Here is a 9,337-nt window from a genome sequence, read left to right on the forward strand (position 1 = left end):
ACATTCTAAAGCATTACTTACAATTGCGTATTCATCCACGGTTAAAAGTTCGCAATGTCGAAAAAAAAGCTGCATCAATATGCGATACGACATTTCGCGTGGATCGGATATTTATCGGAATTGAATTTCCGTTCCGCTCGCCGTATTCCGCAGGTCAGCCGGGATCCTCGTGGTGGCGTAATACAATATTCCAAGAGCTTCCCATCGAAGAACAAGGCCGGCATTGGTGTCGAACGTCTCTACAGGACGCGGCATTTCGATGACAGCGTTACGTACATACGACATGTTCGTGTGACTGCTTAGGATGGACGCTACCCTCGTCTGTCGACTTCGATCCTAGAGGATATGAATACCTCGAATTGGCAGATATTGTCCGACTCTCCAACCCTTCCAGAACCACTCACCACCGTGTCTGTCCGTCGACAAGAATGCGAGCGAGAGCGACCTCGACGTAGGTACAAAGGCGGAGAGACAGTGAGAGGGCCAACAACGTCCCCAGATAACTCCCCCGGAATAAGGGATAGAGAGCGGTCTATCGGAGGATGGTACGGACGTCTATTGGGTTAGCGAGCTCTGTGGAGGACGTGACGGAAATGTGACGACGGTTTCGTGTCATCCTTTGCGTGAACGTGACGACGTCTTGGCGCGCGCGCGCGCGCGAGAGAGAGAGAGAGAGAGAGAGAGAGAGAGAGAGAGAGAGAGAGAGAGGGACTGCAAAGCAACTATCTTTCGTTCTTTGCTATTCAGACACGCGAATCGTGTTACTTAATTAAACCATTTAGTAGAACGTGACTGGTGCGTTGCGTCGACTGGTAACATTATTGCGAGATGTATTACTAGCTTTCTCGCCACGTATCTTACAGATGATGAATAATTAACGTGAAGAGAAAATTGTATCACGTGAACGCGGCATACGAATACACAATTTTACCTTTTGCTTCACTTTTGGAACATTAACTCTACTTTGATTCACTTCACTGCATTGTAATGGTTTATATCTTTCTGTATTTACACCTTTTTGTGCAGTGAATCAATAAACTGAATAAATAATTTGAGAGACTGTTTGAAAATATAGTTCAATTACTTTGTTTTATTTCACTCTTTTGTTATATAAGCATAAATATAAAATAACAATTTACGATTCAATTATAATAAAATATGAATGTAAAGAATAAGTGTTGCGAGTTTTAATTTAATAAATTTGCATGCAATACAAGCGTATTTTCCTAAGTACGAGACATTTGATTTAGGTATTTATAGTTTTATATTTAAGACCGCCTTAAAGTGTGTCACGAGTCAATCACAGAGCCGTATTATCTTTCTTAAAATAAAAACGGACCATGTATACCAGTCTTCACGTCACATTTGATATTCACACTATGAACTCACTGTTCAAGTTATATATACATGTAAGATTTGCTATATTTAAGATTTTAAATTCTTCCTAGTTATTAAAAATATCCAGAAATCAAATCTGTTGAGTTTAAATTTAAACTCATTAATTTGAATATTAATATGAGCACCAATTCAAGCAATCAGCTTTTAAATCCACATTTGTTTTAATATGTGTGAATGTTTTCATAAGTTATATTATATTTGAAAGAAAAATGTGTCTCTGGAACAATATGAAAATTTATCGATCATTTAATGTTTGCAGTTTAGCATACTTCTTGTGGTACGGCTCGCTCTACTTCATGGTACTTTGCCGAACTTCTCCGCGCAGGATAATCCAGCTGCTTTTCATCCCTGTTTCCATGTCAGGTGAGTATAAATCCTTTATGTTACGCGAGTCGCGACGAGGAATCCTATTACAACGTTTCAAAACTCGCACCGATTGAGAACGACTGGAAACTTTATACCATTGTCCCTCGTTGAGGAGTAACGTATCGCGTATACGTGGGATCAAAGTGTTGGATGACAATAGAAACAAGACGACTTTATCCTTTGATCTGATTCAGCCCGTATTCACCTCTCGCCCGGCTAGGCTTTCAGTAGTTGGAAACATTTAAGCTACCATATCATTGTGATTGTTTGCTTTCGCACCTTTGTGAAAGAATGTTTTCTTATAGCCAATCAAGCATCCATCTGATTATTTTCATGAAATTACTATAAAAATGAAAGACAATGAGTATTCAAGTATATGGATATTCCGAAAGATATCCCGAAATTCGAGAGTAATAAAATTGCAGTATGAAAATTCGTGAAAAATTGAATAATAAAAATGCATGCCATTTTTTTTTCATAAAATGGATTTTTAGTATAAAATTTCATGGTATGTAAACCAACCAGTTCTAAATGTTGGTTAAAAATCGTTTATTTCATAACGTTTTATTAAAGGGCCGATTCTGTAACTCTTAAGTCATTGCGCAGCTTTGTTACTCTACGTAATATCTGCGTAACGACATCAATGACTATCGTTAAGAGTTACAGAATCGACCCCTTAGTGTCGATGATCTCGAAGTGTCCAATATGTAATACCATTGCATGACATTCAGGTAGATGACTTTTTAACCAACGGATTTAGGATTATATCTTGAATCTTTAAGCTTAAAAACCACTTTGTTTCCAAAAATAGCAAGCACTTTTATTTAATTTTTTTATGAACTTTTATGCTGCAATCTTACTACCCTCTATTTTCGGGGCACTCTGTGTATAAATGTATAAATTTAAAATTTACTAATTTTGTGATCGTTAGGCAGAGAAACAGAATATTTTTTAATATACTCTTATAATACTCTTTTCTACAATCATTGTCCAAGAAAGAGAGTCCAAATATTGCTTAATTTAAAGAATAAGCAATATTTGGACACGCATATACATAGAAAGACTCTTTATTCATTTCAAATACAAATATGTAAGTTAAAATGTCTTCTAATGCTGCATCCCAAGGTTCAGAAACGTCAGTCGACTGTCAGCCGGAGAAAGATACTCGATTCGTACTCAAGTTAAACCAGAAGTCTCGTCTGCCTAACTTTTCCATTCCAATTACTTGTTTGCAACAGATTCGTGACGCGTCCCGCTGCCCCGATTCGTTCGAGTCTCGCCCTCAAAGAGTTCGAATGTGATGCAACTTTTCGGTGCTGCTCGAAAAATCTCTCTGTTGATTTTCTCGAAGACGGTACCAGTGGTACCATGATCCGCAGTTTTAATTCACTCGACAGTCTCGAGACATTCTATCGTTTTTAGAAGTTCTTTTTCGATGAGACATCATAGATGTTTGAAGAGAGTCGAAAATCGCGATGTATATTCACGAAAAATTTTCTAATATACGATCCGATTTTACGGTTCGCTGAACATGTCCAGTAAATTCGATTCCGCTAGTACGATATCCCGTAGTTCAACGATATCGCATGACCGCCGTATCTATTACGTCTCGCAAGGAACGGACGTGTCTTGACGTTTCACGTAGATGGAAAATGGAAATGGTCGCGCGATGTGATTCTCTCGACGCGACGCCACAAAACTTCCGTTCATGACGAGACTACAAAATATATTCACCTCGTAGAGTTCTTTTATGACAAGCGCCAAAGGACGGAGCAGTCCTTTTCACGCTCGTACAAAATTATCTTAATTACAGAAGCGCATCGTTCGAAGCAGTCATAAACCTAATGCAATTTGTCTCCTTACTTTACAAAATTAATTAGTTATACCATTACATATATATTTTTATGATAAAAGCCGCGTTTCTGTGCGTTTCTTTCATACGTGACTGTACAACTCGACGATAAGATTCCTCTTTCCAACACGACTGATGAAGGAACGCTAATTAAATGTTCCATTCTCTGGATGCGCTTTCATTTTTCACTGACTTTATAGGAATAGAGCCGTGAGGAACGGAAATTTTAGTTATTGTTTCAAGAGAGAGTCGTTCGATAATTTTAGCACATTGAAAAATATTGTTTTGTTTTCCCATGATCGTGCCCCTATCGTTTCTGTGACACATAGAAATACGTACTGGAATAGTGTTTTGTACTTCCGCAAACTACCGCCGTATTTATTCATTTTCCTTCCCCGGTACAATCCCAGTTTTCCACCCTCTCTGTCTTTTGGCAGTCGAGTGAAAGGAAGAAACGGACCAGAGGGAGAAATGATATTAGGCGAAATACTTCCAAGCTGTCTTGCTAGAAACTGGGCAGGGATATTTTACGACATGTATAATTTGGCTGGATGTACCGTCGTTTCATGGAATTTACGATCGTGCAAGCCTCACATCGGACGAGCGTTTCGGTACGGTGCTCCATATCGTTCAGAATTCTATCCTCTCTCGGTTATCCCTGTTCCTTGTCCTCGAAATATCCTCCTCGTCGAGGAGCCCGCACATGCGGCACACGCGGCGGCACGTGTCCTTTGGTGACGCTGCAACTTGAGGAGATGTGCCAGTAGGATGTCGTAGGTCGCGCGCATAGAGTTTCCACTCTAATGCAGTTATACGTTTACGAGGTTCCGGAAATACCGGACGACATATTTGCGATCGCGTGTACCGCTCAGGTGGTTACTCGGTTAGACCCTGCGGTGCTGCTGCGCGATTAATACGGTAATTTAAGTTTAAGCTTGTTAAGCGGACGACTAGCGCGCGCGTAACTCTACGCGAAGCTCTAATCGCCGCTAAATAGGCTACGATATAAATCATCCCGCGCTCGGCCCGTTATTAACAAGGGTTTCGCAACGTTTTCCTGACAACGCGCAATTACGACTTCGCTGCAACGCGGGATGCCCCCGTGCCGCTTCAATCTCGCCTCATGCAAGATTTGCGATTTCACATCGTCCTGCGACATTAACTTCGTTACCCAAACACGCTATCTAATTTTACGATATCCAACATGTTACGTGCGCAAACGTATATACGCTCAACGCGTTACATACACGTTGAAAGAACGGTTCTGCTGAAGTATCGTATGTACCTAAAATGTAATTAGATACACATCTGTAAATAATTTTGTTAGAATTTTGTTAGATCGAAATATGTACTCGTAGGACGCTCAAACAAGAATTTTCGCAACGTTGCTCATTACATTCCAAATTTCTTACAGTGAAATCTCACTCCAGGAAAGTGAAAATACTTCGCTTCTCGAAAGAGAATGACAATTTTCACTTTTTAGAGCGAATTTTCACTTCAAAGTAGTGAAATCTTACCTCAAAAAGAGTGAAGATCGTCTTTTTGAAACTTTCTTTTTAAGAAGTAAAAATATTTTCACTTTTTTCAAGGGTGGTTGCATTTTCACTCTCTCGAAGTGAGATTTCACTGCAAGAAATTTAGAATGTATATTTGAGCGTCCTACATTTTTGATATTTCAATGAAATGCTTTTCTACATTCAAGGTTTTAGATACTTCAGCAAAATCGTTCTTTCCGCGTAATGCGCTGGATTGACTCTGAAATCAAATTTCGCGGACCACATTTCGCTGCAGCCTAACACAGATGTATTTATGGCATCGAGAAAATCTTGTTCCTCTCTATTTATACTTGGTCAAAGATTCAATGTAAATGTGTTATGATGTTGCGGCAACATCTTCAAACGAATCTTAGAAATTAGAGAAACTCGTTATCGAGAGTAGCAAAAGAGTGTATTGGAGGTTTCTAGCTCTGTCGAGCTTGTACAGGATAAACGGAATCGTTAAAGGATCCCTCCGGTTACGACAGACGCGTATATACCGCGTACGATCTTCGCAGTGATTAATTCCACGTCGGGTCCGCCCCATCGTGTCTCGGTCTATTGCTGTACCCATGTGCAATGATATTATGGGCGCCATACGCGTGTCATATCCATAACCTGCGCCGGCTTTGCCGTAAAATATTAACACGCGGTAAACAGACTTCGTATGGTGGCACGACATGTAACGAATGTTACTACGATCAAGCTTTCTCGATAAAACCTTTATATTAGGTGTAGTAAAAAGTCATCGCGTTTTTTTAAAAGACATCTATCAGTAAAAACTGCAATTACTTTCTTACCAATAATATAAATATATCTTGATAGAGTAAAGTTTCAGCTTTAAAAATCTCTTTTTTAAATTATACGATACGACAATTTTTAATGGAGTTATGAGCAATTAAAGTCAAAATAATTCTTTTATTTAATCCGCGATAACTCAGTAATCAAAAGTCGTAGGAATATTTAAAAAAAACGATTTTGTAGGGAAAGTATCAAGCTTTCACGATAGGTAATCGAAAATTTTCTCAAATTCGTTTTGGACACGTTACAAATCCACAAAGTGAGAAGAAAATTTTTCGTCTTTTTCAGCTCGTAGTTTTTGGTATGTAAAAATTATCAAACTCATATAAACTTAAAAAATGTGATAAGCTTTTAAAAGTAGAGATTTCAAGCTTTAAAACCCTTTTTTTAAATTTGAATTTCATTCATTATTGACGAAGATATTGTATATACAACTTTGAGCTAAAAAATACGCGATGACTTTTTACTACACCTAATATAAAACACCCGTTTCATATTTATAATAATTTCATTATTATGGAATATAACATAATATTTGCAAGAAAATTAAATATAAATAATTGATAAATGTGTCAATAGCCAAATTTAGCAGTCTCAATTGTAAATTTAATTACGTCTATAATAAAATTTATTGAGTTATAGACGTTATTAACATTGGGACAATATTATATAAATATTAATCACGTTATTAATCATGTCGTATATTAATTATCTTTGAACTAATAATTTTAAAATGCAGATATATGCACTCTGTTACATATTACGGATATTCTATCATTTCAAATCGACATTGGCGAGTAATTCTTAATCACTATTGTGGTAAAAATTGAATTGTGGATCAGATAAAGGTATCCAACGTCGTTATGTTAACGACGATGGAATTAGTTCACTGAGGTTATTGCAAGACCTCATTGTGTTCTTTAAATCGCCGCAAGAGTTCATTGGAATTTATGCAGCATGGTAACTTGAAACTTCTTCTTTACGTTTGTACGTTTCGAATACTCTCGAGAGATTTATAAGTTTATAAAACAGCTTACCTCTTAGAAACTGTGGAATATCCTGGAAAACAGAAGGAATACGCTATAAATGGTTAACGTAAGTTTCCTCGTAAAAAGATTGTTCTACTTTTCTCTCCGTTTGATTTCGATATCTCTTTTGTTCCTTATGATATCGTAACACACGTGCATGAAAGATTTATGTGTAGAACATTATGTAACGTTTACGATAATACACATATAAAACAAATTTATAGAAAATTCTACGCCCCGCGAATTTGAATCACAGGCCAGTCCTCGATACGTATATCAACGAGACGTTACTCACAATGTGACAGAGTGCACTTTGAATTTTTATCAATATCTGCAATAGAGAAGTGTTAGAATAATCATGCGCAATTCTATTCAATCGTGTTTTCATACACCGAGAGTAAATCCCCCCCCCCTTTTTTTTGACATTTACCTTATTCAACATGTGAATGACAGTAAATTGTCGAAATTCGAAATATTCTTAACAATAGGAGATTGTTGCTGTCAACTACGCTTGTAGGGTTTTACATCGGACAGGAATTATTGGAACCGTGCTACAATTCAGCGAAAGCTAGTCGAACCATGTTGTCGCGTATTGACGTGATTTCCTTCAAGGAGGATGTCGAAACTCACTTTCATATTTATGAGCCACGTTATGCGAAAATGCAAACGTATGCAGCACCAGTCATTTACGGTGCACTGACAATCATGCACGAGCGATGGAACTTCATGCATGTGATAGCGATAGAGCGTAATATCACGCCTCTTGCTCTCTCGCGTCTATTTCCATCGCTGTATGTATAATAGCATGTCTTTATGACGTAATCCTTTGACCGAGAATATTGTTACGAGAAAATTTGTATCTGCGCGCTCTCACGGCCATTTTCCTGAAAGTCCTGTTCAATCATCTTTGAAGTATTACTCTCTGTATTTTAATATCGCGTATCTCAATTTGTTCGCATAAATTATTTTGCTGTTTATTGCAAATAGCGCCCTTTGAAAGGGAGCATGAAAATATTTTGTAGCGCTTATCTCGCTCTATCTTCATAGATCCGAAAATCTTATGTATAGCTATGATTCGAGACAAAGTGATGTATTACACGAAATATGATAATTTCGGTTTTACTCAAAAATTTCAAACCTTATATTAGAGCGATCAAATAAAATATATAGATGTCTCTATTAAACGAAAGTGAGAAATGAAATTCACACTCATTGTTTCCCATCCGGATAATCCATCGAAGCGTTAAATCTACAGATCAATTTTCGTGCGGACGTCTCGTTGCCGGATGATTAATTCTTATGATCGCAAGTTTCTGCGGTAAATGGCTCTAATTGTAAGCTCAAACCTCTCTGAACCTTTCTACATTAGAATAGAATTGAAGGAAGGTGGTCCGATTTATCAGTTATAACTAATCAAAAAATTATTGTGTATAAGTGTTTAATTAAATAATTTTAATTAATCATTTTTTATTTTTCTCTTGTACAATAAATAATATATTCAATATATGTGTATTTAAACGACAATAACTGGTTAAGCGGGGTTGTAACGCTCGTGTAATAACTGGCGAAAAAGTGCCAGGGTATAAAGTTCACGAGCTTCAAAATTATGGGAATATGCAAAACCGTTTCTCACACGTTAACCTAAGAGCAAGGCAGATTTACGGTTTGAGGCGTATTTTTGTATGCGAATATTCGCACACCACACTCGGTTAATACTGCTAGTCAACTACGGACATATGCGCTTCTTTCTCACCGTAAGTACTTTCTCGTAGCAACTTCGTATACTCTTGTTATAATTTATGTCCTATTCAAGCACCTGCGCGCCTTCTCGGAATTCCATCCTTATTCTCCTCTCATAAACTTGCGAGTTCGTAAAGATTGCACGATGATATACCAGATAATTAACATCGTTTATGCAACGCTTAGAACCAGACTGTTAAATAACTGCACAAGTAAACCTTCGATAGTCGGAGGAAAGTATATATCACGCAGAAGAGAATATCGAGAGAGAGAGAGGGAAATCGAGCAAATCCTTAGATCTGTTCTTTTTAGCTGAACTTCTTGCACTGTTCCTTTTCTCTTTCTTTCTCTCTCTAATGTGAAGAGAAAAAGCGGAAAGATGAATCGCAAGAAATTCAACTGGAAAGAACAGATTTATTTGTCAGAGGTATATGATACGTTTAATTAATTATAAAATAATTTTTTGTTTTGTGGCATTGTCGGATTTACGGAGGTCTGTTTTCTTGAAATTTTTTTTCTAAATATATATAGCAAAATATTATATATACTTTTTAATAGTGAAATGCTTAATCACAATTTGGATATTCCTTAATTTAATTTAAGATATTTATTAATAA

At 37.2% G+C, this 9,337-nt stretch overlaps 1 protein-coding gene across 1 annotated transcript in view; it reads left to right on the forward strand.

Annotated features, from left to right (window-relative positions):
• The window catches only part of LOC108754890 (transmembrane and TPR repeat-containing protein 1-like), a 157,443-nt gene that overhangs the window by 100,759 nt on the left and 47,347 nt on the right, over positions 1-9,337 (forward strand). Inside the window, exon 6 of the mRNA XM_018497547.1 lies at positions 1,658-1,761. Within this exon, the coding sequence (XP_018353049.1) occupies positions 1,658-1,761 (104 nt within the window). The remainder of the gene's footprint in view (positions 1-1,657; positions 1,762-9,337) is intronic.

The sequence above is a fragment of the Trachymyrmex septentrionalis genome, unplaced genomic scaffold (genome assembly GCF_001594115.1).
Source record: "Trachymyrmex septentrionalis isolate Tsep2-gDNA-1 unplaced genomic scaffold, Tsep1.0 scaffold81, whole genome shotgun sequence".
Taxonomy (NCBI): Eukaryota; Metazoa; Arthropoda; class Insecta; order Hymenoptera; family Formicidae; genus Trachymyrmex; species Trachymyrmex septentrionalis.